This window comes from Columba livia, chromosome 2, assembly GCF_036013475.1.
Source record: "Columba livia isolate bColLiv1 breed racing homer chromosome 2, bColLiv1.pat.W.v2, whole genome shotgun sequence".
NCBI lineage: Eukaryota > Metazoa > Chordata > Aves > Columbiformes > Columbidae > Columba > Columba livia.
In genome coordinates this window covers 105,089,659-105,116,356 of record NC_088603.1, presented here as the reverse complement: position 1 = coordinate 105,116,356, position 26,698 = coordinate 105,089,659, and the positions used below count along the sequence as shown (strand labels likewise).

The 26,698-nt window shown below is 35.5% G+C and overlaps 1 protein-coding gene and 1 long non-coding RNA gene across 7 annotated transcripts in view; one reads left to right on the top strand and one right to left on the bottom strand.

The window, feature by feature from the left end:
- The window catches only part of CDH19 (cadherin 19), a 110,804-nt gene extending 109,167 nt beyond the window's left edge, over positions 1–1,637 (bottom strand). For 2 of the 5 annotated variants that reach the window (XM_005498713.3, XM_065053063.1), the window contains exon 1: positions 1,503–1,637. Coding sequence is in view for 1 of the 5 variants with exons in the window: in XM_021292036.2 (XP_021147711.2) it covers positions 1,503–1,515 (13 nt within the window). In the remaining 4 variants the exon portion in view is untranslated. The remainder of the gene's footprint in view (positions 1–1,502) is intronic. The other 3 variants (XM_065053060.1, XM_065053059.1, XM_021292036.2) reach the window with 2 other exon arrangements.
- LOC110361054 (uncharacterized) overlaps positions 1–26,698 on the top strand; it is a 116,650-nt gene that overhangs the window by 59,171 nt on the left and 30,781 nt on the right. The window lies entirely within an intron of this gene.

Here is a 26,698-nt window from a genome sequence, read left to right as displayed (position 1 = left end):
CCCGAATTCTATGAAAATAGAAATTAAATAAGAAAATAAATAATGGCTTGGTAATCACTAATATTTTTAATCTAGATAATTAATAATTAAATTAAAAGTTTCTTTTTTTATTTTTTTTCCTAAAATGAAATAAATTCCCAAATGGAAGGTCATTTCATTCAAATAGATAAAATTTGAACAATCAACTAAAAATTGAAAATGTTAAAGCATAATACTTTAATAATATAAAATCTTCTTTTTCCTTCCTGTTTAAGACAAAGAAATTTATGAATATTTACATTTCTCCACCTATTCATTATATTGCTTTAAACTAAAGGGTTTTTTTTAAAAAAAAAGGTTTCATTAGAAAATTCTCAGATACTTACTAACAGTTGCATAAATAGAAACACTTTTTTTTTTTTTTCCTAGAAAAGTACTTTGACATCAACAGTAAAAATGTTAAAACAAGTAATTTTCGAAGATATTGGAATCTGTATATTCTTATGGTTGCCGAAGGCTACCACTTCAGATAAAGTGGATCAACTATAATTTGTACCGAAGTGAGTTTTAAGTGTCTTCAATGACCCCTGGATCAATGGCAGTGAGTCACACTTTAATACTCACTCAGCACTGTTTGGTTCAGGACCTAAGAGCAGGGTTGATAAAAGTCTATGATTTCATTTATAAACTCTCTTATTTTTGCTGGGGATAGATGGAAACCTGGCATAAAATACTGGAAACTTTTTGATTCCTGCTTTCACACTCTGGTGCTTCTAAGACAATTATGCCTACTTTAATTAAATATTTGCCATATTGTATTTAATGTAGACTATATTTATGTTTCCACATTAATATGATCTGACATAATTCAAAGCCAAAACTCAAAATGTTCTTCATCTTCCAGATCTTACATCAGCTTCTGAGCTTCTCAGCCAGGGTTTGAAGATGGTTTCAAAACCAGACATTGAAGAATAGAGGGAGATAACATTAATAATTGAAAGATAATGACAAAGGCATTCAACTGTGAAGTGTATGCATGTTTTCTATTAGTTGCAAATGTTCTTTACAGAGTTCATTATATGAGAAAAGTCAGTTTGGAAAAATCACACATCCTTTCAAACAACAGATATGCTCTTCAGGACAACTCAGACAATTCAAAACTGAGGAAAATACATGAACACATAAAGTGAAAGGAGGAAAACTAGCAACATGCCAGCTATTATGATGGATTAACAGTAAGGCGTAGTGAACCACAGATCTCTTCTGATTATCAAACTTACCTTCTGAATGTTCACTGCATTTTCTCAAAAGTGCAAAAGTAACTTTACAAGAGCACCTTTATGTGCTTTTAATCACCATCTATACCTGTATAATCTATACCTGTATAATAAGGAAATTAAGGCTTTTCTGCTGTCATGACCAAGACTCTGTCTTGAAACAGAGCACCCTGAGACAGTCAAAAACAAGCCCCAAAGTTTATAGAGTAGGAAGACGGATGTGCAAGGGAAAACTAAATGCCATACCTGCTCTCTTCATAAAATCAGTTGTCTCTTGCTGTCAAGGAATTTCTCTTAGATTCCCCTTTCTGTATGTGTCTGTGTCTGAGCATTCACTCATTTTGTACATCATTTATCACTACCAGCACTGGGAGCTACACCAGCATCTGTGGGATACATAGTATGTTTTGGATGAAAGCTCTCCCTGTTACCTTTAACAATGGCAATTGTTCTACATCCCCATTGTTCTGCAATCATCTTTGGTGGTTAGAAACAGCATTCACAGCTGCAGTGGGAAACAGTTTTGAATAAATATTAGACAGACAGTAAACATAACACACATAAGCTTTACATTAATGCGGATTTTAAACTATGAGTTATATGGTAAACTTTAACATTTTTTAAAAGTGTCTAAATTAGTAGCCTGCTTTATTAATTGTCAGAAGGTGTCTAAGGAAAGACTATTATTGTCCTGTTATTGTCATCTCTCACTATGCTGTCCAAGCAAGCTGTCTGCCGCTGGTGTGACAGCAAGAAAAGCAGATGATATGTAAGATATGTAAGAAGGATACTACCTCAGGATCTCTGTGTTCCCTGTTTGGGAGTCGCATCTTCAGGTAAGAAGGCAGAGTAATTCCTCAATTTCTGTTCCGTCCTTGACATTGGGAGCTTCTGGAGACACCTTAACTGGGAAACTACGAATATACGTTGTGGCAGACAAGGTCACAGAGGTGTTATGTTCACCTTTACTCTTTAAGTGACAGTTGTAGAGGACAGAGACCAGCATTTGGTAGTGGAATCCCATGATTCTGCAAGTATGCATGTTAACTTGAGTGATTTAGATTAAAATATAAAATCTTAGAATGAAAATCAAGCTAGTATGGTATCAGAAAAATTGTGTTGAAGCACATAATTTGAGGGCTTACACTCTGACTTGTTCTTTTGAGCAACTTGCCTTTTCCTATTGACACTGTGGAGCTTATTATTTTTATAAATGAGATGACTAGCACCTGATGTAGTGGTTGGGGTTATATATATTCAAAGACACTTTCACTGCAGAAGAATGTGTCAAAAAAGGGGGTTTGACTCTACCTGTTAATTTAAGGTTTGAAAGTTGATGAAAAGGCACTTCAGTTAGTATTAAGTAGTATTAACTTAGTCCTTTCTGCTTTGTTTGTTTCCAGTTTCATTATGTCAACAAAATACTGGCAAAAACAGTGTCCTTAGGAGCTGATTTTGTTGTCTTGGATTTCAATAGCTGTCCTGCAACCACCAGAAGAGTGGTTGTCCAAGAGAACTGATCTTCTGCTTAACTACGTGCTATTTCTTATCCTTGCACTGTATCTCTGTGTATTTTCCGAGATTTAGGTCTGTCAGGCATGTGCCAGTTTGCTGCTAGATCTGGATTGAGCCCCTTTATATTTTTTTCCAGGGCACGAGGATGAAAGGCCATGGCAGTAGCTGCTTTTGTCTCGCCATGAGGTATTGTCAGGGCACAACTGAGAAGTGACACCAAGTTTTGCAATCCAGTGCAGTTTCCATGTCCCCCACCTTTGAGTTACATGCTTTGTCTAAAGTGTTGGCAGATTAGTCACGGTTTCAGGTCTATTTATCATCCAATTTATTTCAGACACTGTCAAGTGGTTTTATTAATAGTAAGTGCAGTGGGAAGCCTTGTGATTATCATTTATATGATGAAATGAGAAAGATAATAAGATAAACAAATAGATAAGGATTTATGCAGGGATAGGAGGAACTATTCCTAAAATAAGATGCTTACAATCACACTGTCATCATAGGCATTAAGAATTGCTTCCCTTCTAGAACATTCCAAACCCACTGCACAGAACTTTATTTCGGTAACCAACAGGAAAACTAAGATGTGGAATTTAAATCTAATTGTGAAAAATAGCTATATTCTTTCCCCTGGCTGGAGTTATTTCTAAGATTTGTTGACATTCATCAACTTCATTTTATCGCCTGTGGACCTAATACTGCTTCCTAAGATGCTGATTTTTGCATAGTAAAAGTTAGCTTTTCTGACTTGGTGGGTATTGATAGTAACGGAAACAACAGACACATATCAAGGTTCCAGTGTAATCTCAGACATTACTACAATTCTTCACAGACATAAACACGTATTTTGGGGTGTGTGTGTTTTCTTACAATAACGGTCTTCATTGTTTCAACATCTAGCAAGTATTGTGATCAGGATTTTTTACAATTCGTTATTTCCAAAAGAAATATGTATTGAATGCTTACTAAGTTTAAGTTTATACGTGTGTTTGATGTTCCACAAGACTCATCTGTGGAAAAAAAAAAAAAAGTTTAATTAAGTTGAAAATTCTGATTTTATTGTCAGTGAAGAATAATCATTTAATTCCAGCACTTCAGATCAGGGTCAGTTTGATCATGTGATCATTAACCATGCAATACCAATCTTTAGCTATTAGTGTTGATAAAAACAAGGAAAAAGTCTTTCAAGACATGATGATTACAATACTAGTTTATCCATATTTTTCTTCTTTGATAATAAAAGGGTTTACATATGATGTCATTTTTGCAGATTCACAGTTCACTTTGCTTTTAAAAATCTGCCTTTGGCTATGGATCATAAGGAACTGAGAATCTGTATTCACTCCTTAAGAAAAGTGAATATTTTTCCTGGAAGAATGGATTAGAGGCTATTTTCCTTTTATTTTTGTTTGTTTGTTTGTTTGTTTTCTTTTTCTTCTGAAGAAAGGACTTGCTACAGATGCCAAGCCAGCAAGACAGAAGTAGGCACAGGTCCCTTAAATGCTCATCTAGTCCTCTGCTTCTTATGTTATACAGTTTCGATTTTTCCACAAACTTAGAATAAATATTCACAGAAATACTTAAAAAGTGAAAAAATCCCAGGCTGCAGTATTTTAAATCACCATTCCTGAGTCTTGAGGTATTACTATCTCTGAAAGTAATTTTGATGAACCCTTGAGCCTAGGGTGGAAACTTGGCTTTTATTGTTAAATGAAGATGACTCATGAGCAAAGTAAAATGCTTGAGAGACACTTGCATGACCGCATAGCACCCATGTAATCTTTCTACAGATATAAGATAACCAATTCGCATGCCCTATAATACCTAATTCTTAGACTGATAGGGGACACAGCAGAGCAAGAAATACATTTGAATGTTGTCTGCTTGCCTGACCTTACCAGCATTGGTGCGTAAGTTCTGAATCAGTTCAAAAGAACATCATGACTATATATAAACGTGTCCAAACTACACGGGCTCAGCTAAACAGTCTAATCAGACCAACAGTTTGACTGTTCCTCAAATTATAAACTGTGAGTGCGGTGCAGCTTTCTTCATGGTCATTGACCATCAGTGTCTGGTTTTGATCACTGAAGCTATAGTATGTTGGGATTCTGGGTGTTGACATGAATATTTAACTATTTTCTATATGATCTTCAAAGACGAATGATTATTTGGCTGTTTGTGGCTTTAAATTTCCATGGTCGGATGAAGAGGTTAATTTATTTTCCTTTTTTTGGTTCAAACGCAAAATTGTACTGTGCAGTACTTGGAAAGAGAACAGCAAGCACAGCCTTAGCAAAACAAAGATATTATTTCCCTCACTTATTTCTTTAATAGAGACATAAATCTCTTGTCATGGTTTTGTTGCTATACACATAGAGCAAATCTCTTTTTATTCAAAGTTGATTTATTTTTATTCTAGATTGAGGGAAACAAGCAAACATACAGAAAAACAGCAAAAAAGGAACTGTAACATGCTGCATCCCTACTGAAACACTAAATGAGAGTTGTTGCAGCAGGGAGTATGCTGTATTTAAAGGCAGAGTGAATGCTGAATACCCATTTTCTTGTGCTATTTATAAAATCTTACTACTTTTTTTTTTTTTTTTTAGAATGCCATTTACTTTACTGGGCTATATGAAGCGCTGTGACAGTCTTCCATTTTACATACCACATCGTATGCGAGACCTGCTCCTACAACCAGTTTAAATATGGTGGTAAACTAGGGAACAGCCAAAAGCTGATGCTCCCTCAGACATAGACATGATGGCTTGAGGGTAATTACAATTTTATTCTGAGTAGTTTGGACCTAAGCTTTCAGTCTTTTCCCTGGATTTAATGGCTCACAGATCATTGTTCTTTGTTTGATCTCTCCTTCAGAGATCTCAGGGTACTTAGGTATCCTTGCCACAATATGCTAATGTCAAATGAGATCTTCTTAGAAGCTCCTACTTTATGTTTCTCTTGTTCTGTTGATTCTGTCTTGCTCTTTGCCAAGTCCTAACAAAGGTTTAGTTATTTCTTTTTTAATAAGTAAAATAATTTTCTAAATTACCTGTAACTGCGTGTGAATAAGCAGCAAACAAGTTAAAAGAGTTAGGCCTCAGCAACATCTGCATCTGTCCATCTGAAACTTCTGCATAAAAAGCCATTTTAAAGGTGTTTCTTGCTCTTTTTGTAGTGATTAATGGGATATATTATTTTACCACTGTAGATAAGTTTACTCATATGTTTAAAATTCAAAGCTAGTATTACTGCAGTGCTTCTTGCACAGTGAGTACTTCAACCAGGTTCTTAATATTTTTCTTCCTTCTTAGCTTATCTGAAATACAAAAAGCCATTTTAAACTTCAAATATACTATGGCCAATACTGAAAAAAACTCTATTTCTATTCTAGACTGATTTAATAAATGCCTAATCTTCAACTTTCTGAGCATCCATTTATTCTGCAGAGTTATTATGCATAGCATCATGTTTAGAATAAAACTGAAAATTTTCTTTCAGAAAGCAAATAACAGAAATTTTGATGTAGGGGCTTGAAAATCCATTTTGTTGGAGAAAATGAATAATATTGACTGTTCAAGACAGAAAATTTATTTTATTTTGTGGTAATAGAATTAATAGTCAGAATAGCGAAGACTGTAACTTATTTCCTGGGTGTGTCTGAAAATCCATTATTCCAGAATTTCCAAATGTGATTCTGACATGCTAAATAACTGACAATTCAACACTCAGGTAAATTTCTAGATATATGGAGAAACAGACATAAATACACATAAATGTGTAGATATAGATATAAATCACATGAATCTCTGCCCTGTTTATCATTTATAAAAAGGAAATAGTTCTGCTCTTCTCAGCCAACATCTTAAGATATGTCAAGGAAGATGCATTACTCTGACAGATAGAGAGATAGAGAGATAGAGAGAGATAGAGAGATAGATGGAAGGAAGGATATACTTAAAAACTAGTCTTCCAAATCAATTAAATTTCTCAGCTTTGAGAATGGAGCATACAACTTTTAGTTGCCTTGCAGTCTACATCTAGAGTAAACTACTCTACTGCATAAGGAAAGTGTTAGATTTTTAACAGAACTGAGAAAATCTTGCCTTCATTCTATAAAATGCCATGTTTCCAGTTGAGTCATATTTAAAAAAACAAAAACAAAAACAACAACAACAGCAAAAACAACAACAACAACAACAACAAAAAAACCAACACAAGTTCTTTACTTGCTCTTTACATGCTTTAAATCAAATTTTACTTCATTTTTCTTTCTTGCTACTTTCAAAAAAATTTTCTTCAGTGCTTGAAGTTCTCAGAAGACATCTGCTTTTCACAACGTCTCCAGAAGAGACACAGTGCACAGTGAATGTTTCAAACTGTGACCAAATAAATTGACTGGATTGAGATCTGGAGAACACCATCTTTCCCCTACTTCTGTCAACATGGGGATCTCGGTTCATTAGCAAACATCCAGGAGAGTTATGAGGAGAACTGACAAAATGTCATCTTGCTTCCTGTGATATTTAATGTCATTTTCAAAGGGCAGTAGATTTCTTGTCTGCATATGAACCATGGTTAACCTTCTAGAAATAGCAGAAATTAAGATTCAGAGTTCATACTGATTCAAACACCTGTCAATCACCCTGCAATTCTGAGATTTTGATATGACTGCTAAATCTGCTAATGCTAATCGAGACCAATAATAAATGAAAAAAAATCTCTGATGCTCCTTATCTCACTAGACTGCATGTATTAATGTGTTCTTGATAAAATAGCAATATCTTACTCATTTGACAAGTTTCTGCAAGGGCTAAAGATATGGCCACCATAAAATATGTGTTCCTACCTAAAGTCTTCATTACAGTAATTTCTTTTTTTATTATTTCCATCTTAGGGGATTTTTCTCTAATAGAAGATCGTTTTATTTTAGATTATCTTGTTCCCTGTAAATTCAAATGGAGGAAACCCGTGACAAAACTTTGATAACTTTAAGCAATATTTGTGATACTGGTTTGGAATTTCATTGCTGCTTATGTTTAGACTTCCATATTTTGCAACACAAATTTGACAACGTACACATACCCTTGAGAAATTACATAAATCATGATGAAAATCTCAGAAGGACTTTTCTTGCTAAAAACTGAAAAAAAAAAATTAAATTATCCCTAATGTGGACTAAATATTTGCAGGGTCCCCTAATAAAGGTGAAAGGTGCATGGTTCTGAGGTTCTAAATCCTTTGCATGGAAAATACAATACTCAGAGAGTACAGAGAAAATAGCCATAACATATTGTTCTATGCTCTCGTTTTCCAATCTACAGAACATGTCTTGTTGTATGATTTTTCCGTTCCTTTTATCTTTTCCCTTGTTTATTGTTAAAGCATTTGCAACTTCATTAACCCTCATTACTACTCACCACTCAGAGTACTACAAGATATAGACATATAAAGCAAGACAGCTTGGTTGCCAGCTCTTAATATTGTTTACAAATAATTCTGACACACTGCCGAGACACCCTAGTCACGTATGTGGGTTCCAAGCTGTCTAAGTGTGCTTAAAAAGATGGTCATAAAACAGAAGTGTAGTACAACATATTCTGGTAATTTTTTGCAGTTAATGCGAAATTCTTCAGGTGTACCTGAAGGAGTACAGTCTATCTCTAAACTATCTACCTGTAATGGTGTCTAGTCCTCTGGTCAACCACCTCCGTGTTGGAGTATGTTCATGGGCAACATAAATTGCAGTCTCTCAATTTAGAGATTTAGAAGAGCTGAAATAATTTCCCGAATGACAAAAGGCTGAGAAAAACAAACAAACAAACAAACAAACAAACAAACAAACAAACTTGTCCCTTATATTATACTTTAAATAATAAGGTTATAAGGACTGCATTTCTAGTTAAAACATAGTTACCTCACGGGAGGGGAGGGAAGGGAAGGGAAGGAAGAAAACCCAAAGATTTTGCAAATTTGGCAATATCTCTAAATATCTCTAAATCTTCATTCTATCACACATTGTAGGAAATAAGGCTGCATGAGTATCCAAGGATAGATATCTTCAGTGTTTTTAAGAGAATAAGGTTTTTTGACTTTAATTCTCAAACTCTTAGTGTTCAGGTGACCTTGCAAAGTGTTATTCTATTTGCTCTGATTTTATTTTCTTGTGGTTCACAAGTACTACCACTTGATGTATCCACAACCACCCAGCAAACAAATTCCATGTATTAGAAGCCACTAAGAAGCATAATTGTCTCACAGTAAATTTACTGTCTTGCACTATTAATATTTTCCCATATTTCCAGAAAGATTTCCATGCTTCATTTTTTTTTGCATCTGCTTTAGGACCACACAAGGTTAACCATAACTGTTGCTCAACGTGCTTTGCCACATATTCTAAAATTCCTTCCTTTCCCTCAGTTTCTAAAACTTTGAGTCTTTGTTAAAAGACAAATGCCTCATTTTTCTAGCACTGTTCGTACATTGGTTCAGCACCTAAAAGTCAACAGTGAAATGGGGAAGAAAGCAAACTTGTTTTCAGTTCTGGATGACCTTATTTTCTGATCATTCTGTTTCATGACAGCAAATGAGGCTGACATCACTTCCACTAAAAGAACTGATAATTCCGAATTTCTGTACAAGTAATTGTGGTTGCATAGATAGATGTCTGGTTCTGGAAATTAAAAGCTTGAAAGTAAGCATTGTTTTCTGCATTTTATGACTCTTTTCCCTAACTGTACTTTTTCATTTGCACTAATATTTTTAATAATATTCTATTTTTCTCAATTATAATAAAATCATAATAATTAAATATATTTTTTAATAATTCCTGATAATTCTGTTTGTGAAATAAGAACATGTTGATTCCTTCTTTGAGTGTGGCTGTTTTCTCTTGCTAAGAGGAAGAAGTGGAGTATATGTGCATTTTCTGTGCTGCAAAGTTTTTCTGGCCTTGTGTGTTTTCCTACTTAGGAAAATAGATTATGTTTTGGGTTTGATTTTGTTTTTTATTATTACTACTCCTGAGTCCATTCTTATTTTCTAGTGTTGATATTTTTCATCTGCAATTCTGAAGCAATGGCAGATTACTTTTCTGGGTTAGATAATATAATCAAATAGATCAGTGTTGTAAGGAATACTATCATCTCAAAAATTACTTGTGTTTGAAAACGTTGTGCTTGCTCTTGTTATAACTTACAAGAAGCAGACCATATTTCCATAAAGAAAGAAAACTAGAGGATAATCTAATTTCTTGCTGTGTGCTTATGCATTTCATAGAACTTTATCTACAGTCAGTTTCAGTTTGTTGTATAATGTCTGCTAGACAGACTCCTCTACTTTTCTATTTCTTTCATACTTGACGAAGTATTATTTTAGTTGGAAATCACTACTCTAAAATCACAAAAGGTGAAGAAGATATTAAATAGCATATATAATAACTGAAATTAATTTTTATATATGTTTTAAATTGTTTGTATTTCAGTTTGACAGTGCCTTGCTAAGTAAGATATTTTTTTCAGAATTTTCAGTGAGAATAAATTGTTCCTTATTTCCTCTGTGCATTAACAAATCCCGCATTTTTCAGGCTTTAATTATCCAAATTATTGAATATTTTTTTTCTTCCTCTGAATAAACATCAGCTTCACAAGACTCAATCGTTCCTGCATAGAGAAAATTTATGTGTGTGTACATATGTTTGAATGTATATTATCTAGCTATGTATAATTACACATACAATTCTCTAATGGAAATCTTGATATTGAATTCCTATAGACACAGGAATTTTAATACAAGTTTGTACTTGATTAATATACAGTTAGCCAAAATCAAGAAATACTTCCCCACATAAAATTCTGTTACTAAAACCACTCTATTACTCCTTGACAATGCATCTAAATCCATATATCTTTAAGAAACAAAAATGCCTAAATGGTTGTGCCATAATGACCGAATAAAATCCTTCCCTTCCTCTTTTTCAATCAAGAGTGTTTCCAGTTCTCAGTTTTTTTAAATTCCTCACTGTTAGAATCAAAATTTCTTTCATATATGGAGAAGAAGTAGACTTTCACAGAAATTCTAATTCATCAAATGGATGGTTAACTTCGTGTAGCCTTCTAGTGGTCTTCCAACATCAACAAGAATTCGAAGAGTTGGGAAGAGTCTTTCTTCTGTAAGCTAGAAAGAACAATCGAACTATGATCACATAAAATGAAGAGAAAGCACTTTAGAAAATAGGCAAGTGGTACCACAAAAGCCTCTAAATGATAGACAAAAAACAGTATATCAGAAACTGAAGGAAAGAGATCAAGAGCTTATTTAACTGGAAAAGAGAAGGAATATAAGTTAAGACCTAAGACAGTAGCTCTACAGAAAGGCAGGAGACAGAAGCTGAGGATTTATCCTGAATTAGATGAAATCTAGTTCATTTGATCCTACTGATAAAAAAAAATGACTGGCCTATGATTTTATATGAGTTGTTTTTTAAGCTAATTTCTGGTTTTATGTAAAAATTGAAGACATCATGGTTAAGAGCACAATATAAAACATCTGAAATCCATGCACCTCAGCTGGAATGATCATTTAGAATAAAACAAAAACCAGAAAGTGATACAAAAATATTTGTTGATATTTCTATTGGGCTGTCTGTAGTTTTTGATTAAAACTCACTTTTCTGTTTACATGCAGTTGAAAATGGAACAGGAATTTGGCAATATTAAGTGTTTAAAAAAGGTCACTGGATTTAGTTATCTGAATTAAAGAAAATGTACATCTAGTTCATAATTCAAGTACAGTCAGTGGGAAACTGAAACACTACAGAAACTATTTGAACTGTCATTTCATTATTATTCACATTAAGTGAATTACTCATAATAACACAGGGTTCGCTCTCAAACGTCATGCAATGTAGCTTGTCAGATGTCATGGACTCCCATTAAACTGAAGAATACAAAAGTCTATATCTAGCTTTCTTTGTCTTGTATAAGAAAAAAACCTTTTTCTCTAGAAAACTGTGACACATAAAGTTATGACATAAGCAGTACAAACACAGAAATTCTAATATATTTGAAATTAAAGTTCCATTGAGACTTCAGTCCTTTATAAAGATAATTTTATATCATAAATTATATATATATTAATATTTATATAATATATAATGTATTAAAGATCTTAAATATTATCTGCAGCCCACAGCTGGAAGAAACTAATACAGAATGAATGATGGTCGTTCATGTGTATATGAAATTGTGACATATTGATCTTTTGCATTTATTTTACTCTTCAGCCATTAGTTCAGTTCATGTGCAACTCATCAAGCAAGGAGCTTAAACATAATTCAAAAATTTAATTTAAGTTTTTAACTTGTGCTTCCTAACTGCATATAAAATGTGGTTTTGACATCTGCTACTTATTAAATTTCTTTTTTGTTTGGTATGGTTTATTTTGTAGACTTTTAAATTTTCTGACTCTAAGAATGCAAAGCAGAAGTACAGACTTAGAAATAAAGAGAGAGATCATTTAGACTATTAATAATAACACCCATGGTTCAACTTCACTTCTCAGCTAGGGATATGTGTGATTTCATTATTCCATAAAGGATTCCTGGACAATATTATAATAAGTTCTGCTTGGATTCACATTTTCCCCTATATATGTATGGAACAACTAGACATTCAGCTTTTGGAAACTATCTTTTAGAATTCTAATTGTGTATATTACTGACATATGTATTTAGTTTAATATTTCAAATACAATTAAAACATAATTATATATACCCAGAAATCACTAGTTTTTAGTTTAACTATCAATTTTTAATTCAATAGGATGAACTTTAATTTCAAATAACCTCAAGTTAGATTCCATAGTATAGTTCTACTGCAAACTATTTTTTAAAGTTCTATAGTAGCCCTTAAATGACTTATATAATGCCTCTTTAATAAATTACTATTCTTCCTAAATTCTATAAATAAGTTTAAAATACCACAACTTATTTTCTAGTCTGAAGTTGATATTTATATCAGCTTCTTGAAGTGATCTCTCTAGTGAGATATCATTTACAGTATTGATCTCCAACATATTTGGATTTTTTCTAACTAAAATAGATTGAATGTAATGACCATTTTCACTTACAAATACAAAGGAAGTAATTTGTAGATTTTTGCAACATTTGATATTAAAAATGGGAAACCTAGATTTTTTTTGTTGTTGTTTTAAGCCTTTAGTTTTTAATTGAAAGGAAAGGAAATTCTAAATATATGCATATATACTCAGCTGCTTTTGCTTAAAAATGAAATCACAACTTCCTGTCAAGTGTCTTCTAAATTTTCCCTTTTGTTTAGAAAATGTTGTAAGCAAGCTTGAATCTGCAAATATTCGTAAGATTCATGAGAAGATAAGATTAAGACAATACATATTCATGTGCCTTGTAGAAGTAAATTATATAATCTGGGTAAACACTGTCAATAACTTTAAATACATCTTAAGTGAACAGATTTCTGTAGCTGTTCCTAGACTGCAGAAGATGTAAGCAACAGTTTCCTCTCATACTAAATTTAGGCTTTTTTGTTTATGTTCTCATGGAACTCTCTTTAACTGAATTTTTTCAGAAATGTGATTTGTCTCATACATAGTTTCATAATCTGATCTTTTTTTAATCATACATATCAGAGTGGTTAAGTCACTAGAGGATGCTCTGAAAAGCATATTGAATTCACTGTCTGGCACATACACTGGGAAATCATCATCCCTTTGTATTCCTAAAACAGGATGTTCCATTTACAGCTACAGAAAGAAACAGAATATTTGCACATGTGATAGATGTGTATGAGGTAACACAGAAATAGAAGTTTGGTAGCTGAAGTTGGAAAACAAATCTATTTAACAAGTGCTTAAATAGATTTAGAGGCAGTTATCATAGTCTTTTATTTGACAGTATTTAGGCACGTCTTCATACTAGGTATGTCATACTTTCTTCTTATATTCTTCTTTTCCTCCCTCCATTACACAATTTTCAACTTAAAAAGGACTTTTGCCTAGTGCTCAGTTGATTGGTGAATTAAGCTGCTATAGACAATTCGTGAAACAATGATTTGTCAGTTCAGATTTCTAATCACGTACAAACACGAGCTTGATGAGATATGAGTGCTTTATGGATTGAGCTTCTATCTGTAAAGTATATTTTTAAAGAGTGATCTCTGATTTCACCAGAAAAAAAAAAAAAAAATCAGTGAAGGTGAAAATATTCTTGTTTCTCTTTCCTCTGCTGCATTGTCTCAAATCTGGTAGGTTTTCCATGGATTTCAAGCACTCTGGTCTTTACCTAACCCTGCAGAAAAACCTAAACAAAACCAAATCAAAACGAACAACCATCCTGTACCTCCAAGAAATGTTTACAGAAAAAATGCAATAATTTATAAATATGAAAGTTCTAAATTAATGAAATAATTTGTCATTAGATGGGGAGGGTAACATTACAGATTAACAAATACAAGTATTTTATTCATGTAATTAAAACTATGTAAAAAGACTAGACCTTCAGTTGCTAATTGCATATACATTCCCTCCTTGCCTGCTCTGTGTTACGAGGTATGTGTCAGACATTTGAGTTATACTCAAGTGTTATTTTATATTACAGTTATATTCAAGCTAGTTCAAGCTAGGACCATCAATCCTGTTTACAGTCACCTCCTCCTGTATTGTACGCATACTGAAGTAAACTTTCTGGGCAACATTCTAAAAGAAAGTTGTGTTGTCTTGCTGAATTACAAACAGGTTACACAGGGTATTTTCAGAATAATCATTCTCTCATTGTTGAAAGTAACATATAAAAGTAATGAAATAGCCTATCTAATAGCACTGAAATTTGGTATGGAATGAACAGTATTTGCTTTATCTCTTTTATACTTAATCATGTTGATTAGGAATTACAGTTCACTGCTGTAATTAACTAGAATACATTCTCTGGGGGGCCTTTTATTGTTTTTAATATAGTTGATTTTTCAGTCAGTTCCTGTGGAATTTGAAAGGTGCAGTAGGGGTAGGAGAGTGTGCAGAGCAATTCAGAAGTCATATGATTGTTAGTGCCTAATAGCAGAAACAGGAACTCTGTCGAAGAGGGTTACCTGAGTGCAATATGCTCAAGTTCCTGGTCAAAACACTCTGCAAATTTTTAGAGAAAAAAATACCAACAAACACAGAGCAAGGTGAACCCCATATGAACCCTACACACCCTGCCTTCAAGTAGTTTGTCAGTTTTCTGAAGTTGGAGGTTTCCAGCTAGATAAAAGTAAAAACATCACTCATATTCTTTTCCTTCAAACATGGAAAGCAAAATGGTTAGAAAATGTCATGCAAAAATATTTTCTCCAGATGAACTGCAGAAAATGTGAACTTATGATTGCAAATACAACTGCAACTTTTTCTTATGCGGGTTTTACTCCTGACACTTCTAGTATACAGCTAATGGGAGGGAGTAGAGTTGTCAAAATGTTTTTAGTGATCAGAACCTTTGTTCATAGATTTTCCTGAAAAATTCATTGACTTCTGCTAGAAAACATCCTGGCATCTAGTAAATATTTCTGTTTATTTGAACATCTCAGCTACCTAAACATACAGAATGGTAAGAGCCAGCAGCTTCTTAGAAGGCAAAGCATTTTTCCCTGAATCTTCAATATATCCATACAGCATCTTGTAACACTTTTTGCTGAACGGAAGTCAGAATGTAAGCAGAAACTGAGTTTTCAGTCCTTTCTAAGATATAATGAAAGGATTAAAATATTTTAAAATAAGATTCTTTATTTCCTAAGAACACTGCTATATACAAAAAGGTACCATCAGCAGCAACCAAATGTGGGTATAGAGGGGTATGTCCTGAATCCCACAGTTCTTCAGAGTGCAAATACCACATTGAAAGACTAGATTACTTTATCTTTTTTTCTCTTTCTTTTTAGTTCTCCCACTTTTTCTTTTTATCCAAATTTCAGCAGCAGAACATACGTTATGTGAATTATCTTAATGTTTTAAAACAACTGTCTAGGTGATGAGCAGAATTAATTCTGTTTATTATTTAGCCTAAAGGAAACAAAATCTATGATGGCTGAACTGTAGTGTTATTTGTTTGGGTTTGAAGGGAAAGATCTCTTATTAGACTAATTGATACTAATGGGGAAATTCAAACAAGTGTGCAGGACCTTAGGCTCTCTTTTTCAGATAGCAGAAATACAGAACACAGTGTCCTGGTAACTGCCCAACATTTCCACCAAAGCTGTGACATGACATATATAGGTCATCGTATTATGGAACCAGAAACAAAGGACCCAGCATTGTCACGGATATATTTTATTAAAAGACACAGCCCTTCAGTGGAGTAGAGACACAAATTCCTCTGCACTGTTTTATGAGGAAATAATTTTGATCCCTTCATCATGTGGGCCTATTTGTCCCTTGGTCTTATAGTTTATCCATTCTGGAACAAAATTATAGTCTCATAAAACAGTGCAGTGGTATTCTAACTGTGTAGTTAGAATTCAATGTGAAATGCTGTAGAATGTTATCATCAAGAAGTGATTGTCTTGTTTAATTGCTGATTATAATATTAAACACATCCATTGATAAAAATCTTATAGGCAAAACACTGTAGAGATATGTGCAAATAATATACATTGTATAATTATTAAGCATATGTACAGGCTTCTTTAGTTTCATAAACCTTGTTAAATGTTCGGTATTCTTTTTTTTCTGAATATATTATAGACTATTTTAGCTCCATTAAGATAACTTCATTCTGTAAAAGATTGGGGCAATCTCACTCTCTGCATTCTCCTTGAAAATTACTGTGTTGCAACTTTTATACTAAACTATCCTTTTGGATAGTGTAAAGACTTCTTTGATTAGGGCTGGGTGAATCTCACAATGTCAAAACTGAAGCTGACTGAGATTGAATAATCTCTCAAAATGTTGATGGTAATCTGCATTTAACTGAGAATACTCCAACAGTGAAATTGGTGAATAGAGACCTTACCCTTTCTAATATATTTTAGTCTCAGTTAGGAACTAGATTACAAATTTTTATATCTTTTCTAATCCAGAAAATACAGATATTTAGAGAAGATTAAAATAAAAATTACACCAGAAGCTTGATTTGAGTTTTCACAGAGATGGGTCTGCATCCTATTCACTCTATATTCCTTTCATCCCATTTGATAAACAACATATTTCAGAATAAAAAATAATATACTCCCCTCCTATATGTACATTAGAAATTTTATTATAGCTAAACTAATGGTTAACCAGAAGGTTTGCTAATAGTTTATTGCCTTTGCAGTAAACTGTGAATTTCTGCTAGATTAATTGTGGTTATATGGGGTTTTATAAGTAATCTTGCTGAATTTTAGCTTGTGTTCCAAATTCATTAAGCATATTTTTTAATAAAGATATGACAGATGCACTCTTGGCTGACATAATAGGAACTGGACCAATGAATACCAGAACTAAAAGCATAAACTATTATAATTCTAGCAAAATGGTCAGTAAGTTGTTACTGGGGTCTCTTAGAAATTATATACTCTATGTAATGGCTTTGAAGAGTTCTTACAACATAGTCTCACTAATGGATTGCTTATTTCTATTGGCCAAAAAAAGCTCAAATCGTTGGAAAATACATCTGCAACAATTACAATAGAAGCTTAGATGAGTAGTGCATGTGGTAACTTATGTATAGACAAATTTATGAGTTTAAATGTGAGGCTGAGTTTGACCTTCAGAGCAGAAGAATGTGGTGGACTTTATAGAACATTCAGTGGACCCTGTAGGAATCTTTGAAGCCATGAGGTATTCCCTTTCCCAGCTGGTAACCTGAGAAGAGATCTCTCTTAGTCAAACTAATGTTTTCTATTATATCTCTGCAGCAGCTTTCAGAGCCTGGTCCTTTGATCCTTATGGAAACAAAGCTTATCATACCACAATGTAAGTCCTTTGTTAAGAAAATACTATCTCTAACCATTTCCTCTATTTTCAAAAAGTACCACTGTCTTTCCAAAGAGTCCCATTACTCTAGATTTTGCAAAAGAATAGCAGGAATTTTACTTTCCTTCTAAAAAGCACTGGACTCCTAGGAGTTATCCAGGTGATGAAATACATTTGTGGCAAACTGAGAATAAGTCATGTTCCTCAAGGAGGCATCAAGAGATTTCCTTCTCTTTGCTGTCTTTGTGTGGGGTGACATTATTTTCTTCAAGTGAAGCAAATGCATCTGTTGGTGGATATTGTCTTATGAATTATTTTCACTGGATCAACAAATGCTTCTGCCATTTCAAGAACCTGAATTTGGATGAGAATAAGATCTACCTAGTAACATAGTTAGCACGGGCCACCTACCTCCTCCCATTCTCACACCACAATACATTTGAACTCATTGATTAATTGATCCAGTATAAGTTGAGGAATGACCTATTAGAGAGCAGTGTAGGGGGAAGGGACCTGGGGGGCCTGGTGGACAGCAGGATGAACATGAGCCAGCACTGTGCCCTTGTGGCCAAGAAGGCCAATGGCATCCTGGGGTGTATTAGAAGGGGGGTGGTTAGTAGGTTGAGAGAGGTTCTCCTTCTCCTCTACTCTGCCCTAGTGAGACCACATCTGGAATATTGTGTCCAGTCCTGGGCCCCTCAGTTCAAGAAGGACAGGGAACTGCTGGAGAGAGTCCAGCATAGGGCAACAAAGATGATTAAGGGAGTGGAGCATCTCCCTTATGAGGAAAGGCTGAGGGAGCCGGGTCTCTTTAGCTTAGAGGAGACTGAGGGGTGACCTCGTTAGTGTTTACAAATATATAAAGGGTGAGTGTCACAAGGATGGAGCCAGGCTCTTCTCGGTAACAACCAACAGTAAGACAAGGGGTAATGGGTTCAAACTGGAACACAAGAGGTTCCACTTAAATTTGAGAAGAAACTTCTTCTCAGTGAGGGTAACACTGGAACAGGCTGCCCAGGGGGGTTGTGGAGTCTCCTTCTCTGGAGACATTCAAAACCCGCCTGGACACCTTCCTGTGTAACCTCATCTAGGTGTTCCTGCTCTGGTGGGGGGATTGGACTAGATGATCTTTTGAGGTCCCTTCAAGTCCCTAACATCCTGTAGTTCTGTGAATTGAAGCCTAATTTCAGATAGTGGTAGATATCTTAATATTCTCTTGCTAATTGTAGGTTGACTAGGAATCTGCGGCTATGTTCCTGCTTATCTGCGGACAGGCACTATCAGCTTTGGTGCCTTGAACATCCAAGCCACTGCATCTATTTTCTTTCTCTGGAATTATGGGTTAATACAGAAGCTTCTGGGAGTTTTTCCTTGTTTTTACTTATTTTGCTTTCCTCTGCTTGTTGAATTACCTCATAGTGTCAAGTTAAAGAAGCAGAATAAAATCTGTCTGTGAAAGATGTGGATACAAGAACACAAGTACAATCTATGAACAATAATGACCTTAGTACAACTTTTTAATCCATAAATATGAACATGACAATTAAATTTAGCAAATAGATTGTGATGTAAAACTGTTAACATTTTACTGCTAGTAATACTAATAAATAAAGAGTAACTGTAGCTCGACTCTCAGAGGTGAAGTAGAGCTGGCAGGAGACAAAGAGTTGAAATAGATTTTTGTCTGTACTTCAGGAATGTTTGATATGAAAATTACTGGGAAAGTCAGTAAAAATAGGATCCCTTTAAGTCATTTGTGAGTCTTAAAAAACAGCAGTGGGATACATGTCCTATAGGCAATATCATTTGTAAATGAATTCTGCGGGAACTATTCATAAATAAAATGAGTAGAGTTCAGAATAAAAATGATAAAACTGACATTTTTGCTCACTGAACTTGCCAATTGGGGGGAAAGATTCCCTAGCGGGCTATCTCTGATAATGAGAGTACAGAGGTAACCATTAATGAGGATAAATGTATTGGGAGCTTTTTGGAGGTTTTAAGTGCCAATAGATAATCTGCTGTTCTCCTTAACTGCGGGGGAAAAGGGATTCAGATCGATGGGGAAAAAAAGACTTGAAAAAGTGACACTCTCTTACTTAAGATCTCAGATGACTATGCTAGAAAAAAGGAAAATTGCCACAATAGATAATAAGAAAATACAACCTCAAGAGGGCAGGCATTTATCCTTTACAATAATCAGAAAGTATGGGCAAGAAATTTTCAAAAATAAAATTAAATATAGAGCTATTGAAAAATCAAATAAGGCCTTGGAGTTTATGGTAGTGACCCTATTTCTTCTATAATAACATTTGGAAGCTGCTCTGTGCTTAAATCTGATAAATGATTCTTTGTACATTGCAGAATTCCAATGTTCACATGCAGAAGCCCAAAGGCACAATAGCAGAAGGGCTGATACAGTTTTTATAGAGTGTGCTAGTCTCAGACACAAAATAAAGTAAGGATTTAAATCCTTCTGAGATAAAGCTTTCAAAATACTACTTTTTCTTTCTTCTTTGTTACACATTAGGGAAAGTTACAACTTTGAAGTATTAAACAGCACGGAGTAAAAAGTTGAATAATATCATAACTACCTGGATTTCAAAAACAGCTTTGAGTTTTTACCTACTCAAAACAACAGTCAACAGAATAAAATACAAAAAGTTTAAAGGAAAGTAATAAATACAACTGTAGGTTTGGAGACCCTGGTTGTTATAAAGAGAGGTGTCAAGGGTTAAGATTGCGGGGTGACAATAAAACCCTGACAGATGTATTGTTAACCCCCTCTTCCCCCCCCCCCCCCACTTCCCCCCTTTTGCCCCTCCCTCTCCCCCCTTTCCACTAAGGAGAGGCGATTGGGATGAAAAGAAGGACAGAAAGAAGAGAGTTGGAAAAAATTAAAGATGTTTTACTAATGCTACTAATAAGAATAGAGAAAATAATACAAAATATAAATAAAACAATCTTGAAAGTCTCAGCAACTGCAGAGCCGGCACCTGAAGTCCTGGATTGGACTCTGCAGCCAACCGGAGCTGGATTCAGTCTCTCACTAGGCCTCATTTTGCAGGGACAACTAGCAAGGTCCTCTCCTAATGTTGGCCATAAGGAAAAAAGGGACGAGATCCTCGTGATCTCGCACTTTTATATGAAGTATTCACATTAATGGAATGTTATACACAGTTGGTTAGTTTCTTGGTCACTTGTTTCTCGTCGCCCCTCTCGCAAGATGTCCATCCGTGCTTATCAATAAGTTTGCATTCCATCGCTAGGTTTACCAAAACATGTGTCTGGTTGTCCAGGAAAATGCAGTTAATATGAAGGCTTTAGCTGACAGGCAAATTCACTAAAGGAGAAACTTGTTTTTAACAAAACCAGGACAAGAGGATATAATTACTAGAAGAACTGTGACAGATAGAATTTTCAAAATCTGACTGTTTATTTCCAAAAGTATTGCTCCATCTTTTTTGATTTCTTCTGTTCAGAAATGTTCTCTCCCTTGAAGAAAGAGGAGCAAGTTTAAATTGTGTTATTTATGTGTATGTATGTATGTATTTATGTATATGTACACACACATCTACATAAATGTATTAAAAGTGTTACATTATATTATAATAATGTACAACAGACAAGTAACACATTTAATTATTAGCAATTATTCCTATGCTTCTATTAAATTTGAAATTTTGCTATACACTTATGAGGCCCTGAGTCTCACTCTACTTTGGAAAATACAGCTTGAGGGGGTTTTTGTGGTACATCAGGGAATTTTTTTTTTATATTCCATTGTAAATTCCATGCAAGTAAAGAAAGGTCTTCTACTGCTACCAAAGTGGAATTATGTTCCCAGTGTCACATTCAGTTAATGTTTGGACTCAATGAACTTGAGGGTGTCTTCCAACCAAAACGATAGATGGTTCTATGACAATAAGGTAAACAAATATGCCACACTGGTATTAATACTACCACTTCCTACTCCCCATCCTGGGAGTAAAAATAAAAAAGAAAACAGAAAGAAGACAAGCAAGAGAAGAAAGAAAAAGGAAAAGTAAACTAAGAGAAAAGAAAAAGGAAAAATAAAGGTAAAAGGGGAAAAATATATGTGAAAAAGAAAAATAAAGGATAAAAATAACACAAACAAAAATAACATATCTCTGCCACTATGAGAATTTTTTTTTTTCAACTGACTTAAATTGCTTCTTCCTCAGAAGGGAAAGCCAGAGTTTTTGTCAGGGACTGGGTAGCATTTTTAATCTTCTTTTCTTTATGTACACTTGTTTATCTAATAAATTATTTACTCCTGAAAATCTTGTCTTCCTTTGAAAATTCAACATCTCCATATTAGGTTTATGTAAGTATTTTCAAGTTGCTAAAAATTGCTAGTAATCCACCTGTGACTACGGAAAATATTAATAATATTTTATTGACTGATTCACAGAATCACAGAATGATAGGGATTGGAAGGGACCGCAAAAGATCATCTAGTCCAATCTCCCTGCCGGAGCAGGAACACCTAGATGAGGTTACACAGGGAGGCGTCCAGATGGGTTTTGAATGTCTCCAGAATATGAGACTCCACAACCCTCCTGGGCAGCCTGTTCCAGTGTTCTGTTACCATTACTGAGAAGAAGTTTCTTCTCAAATTTAAGTGGAACCTATTGTGTTTCAGTTTGAACCCATTATCCCGTGTCCTACTGTTGGTTATTACCGAGAAGAGCCTGGCTCCATCCTCATGACACTCAGCTTTTATATATTTGTAAACATTAATGAGGTCACCCCTCAGTCTCCTCTTCTCTAAGCTAACGAGACCCGGCTCCCTCAGCCTTTCCTCATAAGGGAGACATTCCACTCCCTTAATCATCTTTGTTGCCCTATGCTGGACTCTCTCCAGCAGTTCCCTGTCCTTCTTGAACTGAGGGGCCCAGAATGGAACACAATATTCCAGATGTGATACTGACGTGTGGTCTCACAAAATTTTACTGGTTGCCCTCTAACTGCCCTAGTATACGCATAGTGGGCAACTCAGTAATAACTATTTTTAGTTACATATATCAGATGTAATGGTTTTGTTGAACTCCTGAATTTGTCCAAATTCAAGTAATCATAATTCTACACTCAATTTTGGACATTAAATTCTGTGCCACTTAACTAGTTTTTTAGGTTGTGATCCATTCACCTACAGAAAATGGATAAAGAATTCTTCTCTCCTTGAAATGAGAAAAGCTTAGGGGTTTCCTACCTTTCTGTTCCTAGTGACCTATTCATCATTTAGACTACTCAAACTAAAAAGAACAATGAAGATATTCAAGAATTGAAAGGATCTAAAAATAAAGGAAGACACATTTAGAAAGTCTCTAATGAATAGTGACAGCAGGCACTTTGTTAAAACCTATGACATATGCTAACACTACAGGAAAAGACACTGATGCTTATGACTTTAGGTCTTTCCACTCTGCAGATGCAGTAGACCAGAAATAGTGATGACCTCAGGCCACTTCTGCTGACAGGTGATTCTGGCCAAAATTGTGTCCCCCATAAGCCCTACAGTTTCCTGCCAGTGTCAGGGGTCTGGCCACAGCACATACCTGAGGGTACATGTGTGCAGATCTGTGCCTCTTTTTGAAATCCTGTACAGTCCTACAGCTACAGATGTCTTCTCACGCTCCTGGCAGTCTGCATCACCTGGACACTGAGAGGAAACAACCATAACAGAGTCAGATAAAACCCCAGGGCATGGCACAGTCAGAGTGAACAGTCCAGTTGCCACCAGGTGTCAATGCTGCAATATTTCTGAGAAGCACAATAGGCCTGTCTAACATTACCAGACATGCTGAAACATTGATAGTAAGATGCCTTGGACATCTGTCCCTTCCCACTCAGTGGGGAGAGTTAACTTTTAAATACTATGTTTAGTTACCAGGAGCAACAAGAATTACTTGAGAGTCTCAATTAAATCACTAATTTACTAAAAAATTCAGTGGAATTACAATGAATAGTGGCTTGGCAAAAGATGAGAACTATATCAAAAAACTCAACAAGACTTCAACAACAAAACTTACAACAATATTACCCTTATGTGCCCAGAATAAAGTTAGAAAGAGAGAGAGAGAAAAGAGACATAGATTAAGATATCAGAAGAAAGGTAACATTTCACCATTCCAAGAGTCCATTAACCCAGCAACGATCTCTGTAGCTCTCTTGGTGGTGGGTGCCGTGAAACCTCATCACTGGTGCCCTGAATGAGGTGGGTTTTCATACTTTAGTTCATTTGTGTGCAAGATAGAAGAGGGTGGCACATCTCCTCCCTCCGTTTGCTCGTCATGCTATTTAAGGAGGTTGTTCCAGAAATGGGTTGGTAGGCCCATAAAATAGGTCAGTGGTCTCAGAAAAGCCCAGAAATGAGTTGGTTGGTCCTCTAGGGGTAGTTGGTGATTCATTATTTCCCCTAGCTGGTCAGTGATCACTGAACTACACTGTCTTTGTTCAAGCTCAGTTAATGAGGACTCAGGAAAGAGATACCATTAATGAGGTCTTCATTTTTCAAAGAATAGCAAGGCCTCAAGGAAGAGACACTATGAATACCTTTATCTGACTGATGTTTGCAGAGAATAGGTAGAAAGATGGGGACAGACTTTTTAAAAGGGCATGTTATGACACAGATTTAGGTTAGATATGAGGAAAAAATTTTTCACAATAAGGGTGGTAAAGTACTGGAACAGGTTGTCCAGAGAGCTGGTAGATGCCCTATCCCTAAAGACATTCAAGGCCAGGCTGGACAAGGCTCTGAGCAACTTGATGTAGTTGAAAATGTCCCAGCCCATTGCAGAGGGATTGGACTAGACGACCTTTGAAAGTGTCTTCCAACCCAAACTATTGTATGATTCTATGACTCTGTGATTCTATGACTCTATGATTCTACGTTTACAGGATGAAATTAAGAGTAAGACCAGTTGTGCTCCAGGTACGTAGCCCCCTGAGCTGGAAGACAAGGACAAGGAGCAAAATAAAGCCCAAATAATCCAAGAGGGAAATGGTTAGTGACCTTCTACAAAACTTAGACACAAAGAAGTCTATGGGACCAGATGGGATCCACCCAAGGGTAGTGAGGGAGCTGGTAGAGGTACTCACCAGGCCGTTTTCAATCATTTATCGGCAGTCCTGGCTAACCAGGAAGGTCCCAATTAACTGGAATTTGGCAAATGAGATACTCATCTATAAGAAGGGCCAGAAGGAGGATCTAGGGAATTACAGGCCTGTCAGTCTGACAGGGAAGGTCATGTGGCATATAGAAGACAACCAAGAAATCAGGCCCAGTCAGCACGGGTTTATGAAAGGCACGTCACGCTTGACCAATATGATCTCCTTCTATGACAAGATGACCCACTTAGTGTCTGAGGGGAGAGCTGTGGATGTTGCCTACCCAGACTTTAGTAAAGCCTTTGACACTGTTTCTCACAGCATTCTCCTCAATAAACTGGCAGCTCATGGCTTGGACAGGCATACTCTTCATTGGGTGAAGAACTGACTGGATGGCTGGACTCAAAGAGTTGTGGTGAATGGAGTTAAATCCAGTTAGGGCCGGTCAGGAGTGGTGTTCCCCATGGCTCAGTGTTGGGGCCAGTTCTTTTTAATATCTTAATCAGTGGTCTCACCAAGGAGATTGAGTGCATCCTCAGATGACACTAAGTTGGGTGTTAGTGCTGACCTGCTTCAGGGTAGGAAGGCCATACAGAGGGATCTGGACAAACTGGATCAGTGGGGTGTGGGAAAATGCAGCGGGTCTATGGAATCCTTGACAAAAAATATGAGAGTAGAGATCAGCCTTGAGATATTAAGATTTACCCTTGAGAAGGATGGGAGTAAAGGAGTATCCGGAGAGAGGAGAGATGTACCTGTGAGAGAGAAGGAGATAGAAGAATAACATGGATGATAGAAAAATTAACCAATGAGATGTTAGTGCTGTAACTTGTAACCAATAGTGAAAAGACACATGAACTGGTAGAATTGTATAAAAATGCACTTGTAGCAATAAATGGCGTCTATTACTTTCATCTTGAAAGAACTTGGTCCATGTCGTTTGTCCGTCTCAACCGCGACAGTGGGGTGAGGACAATTATGTGAGGTTCAACATGGCCACATGCTGTGTCTGGCACTTGAGCCACAACAACCCCATGCAAAGCTACAGGTTTGGGAAAGTATGGCTGGAAAGCTGTCTGGTGGAAAAGGATCAGAGGGTGTTGGTCAACAGCCATGTGAATATGAGCCAGCAGTGTGCCCAGGTCACCAAAAAGGCCAACAGCATCCTGGCTTGTCTCAGGAACAGTGTGGCCAGCAGGACTAGAGAAGTGATATTGCCACTGTACTCAGCACTGGTGAGGCCACACCTTGAATCCTGTGTTCAGTTTTGTGACCCTCACTACTTTTCTAACCTAAATGGTTCTATGATTCTACAATATTTTTAATAGTGCTATTGTTATGATTATTTCTTCAAAAGAAGAAAGTTACAGAAGAGTGTATCTCTTTGAAGAAACTGTTGGAATTTACTGCTGTATTGTACCTATGCATCTCTGATATCATGCAGTTGTCTACTGGATAAGATTCAGGTGCTATGCAGTTCAGTTGAATTCCATTTTTGCTTTTAGTCTGTGATATCACTTGGAAACTGTTATCATAGGTCATAGATTTCAGAAAGCTGGCATTAACTATTATTTTTTTTTTAGCAAAAATAATTTCAACTGTTCAGTTTTTTCATCAAGTCAAAAACTGCTACCAGCTTTTCTTTAGTTGCTGTGTTATTTGTTTCCATATTTACAGCCTTGTATGGTCTGCTGAACAAGGGAATGTGCTGCAACACATCTCAGCTATAAACATGTCTTTTACTCAGAGCTGGTTGAGACATTTTGTTTGCTGGCACAATTTTATCTGTCTTTCTCTCTTCGTCCTTCTTCATGTAAATATTCTGAAAA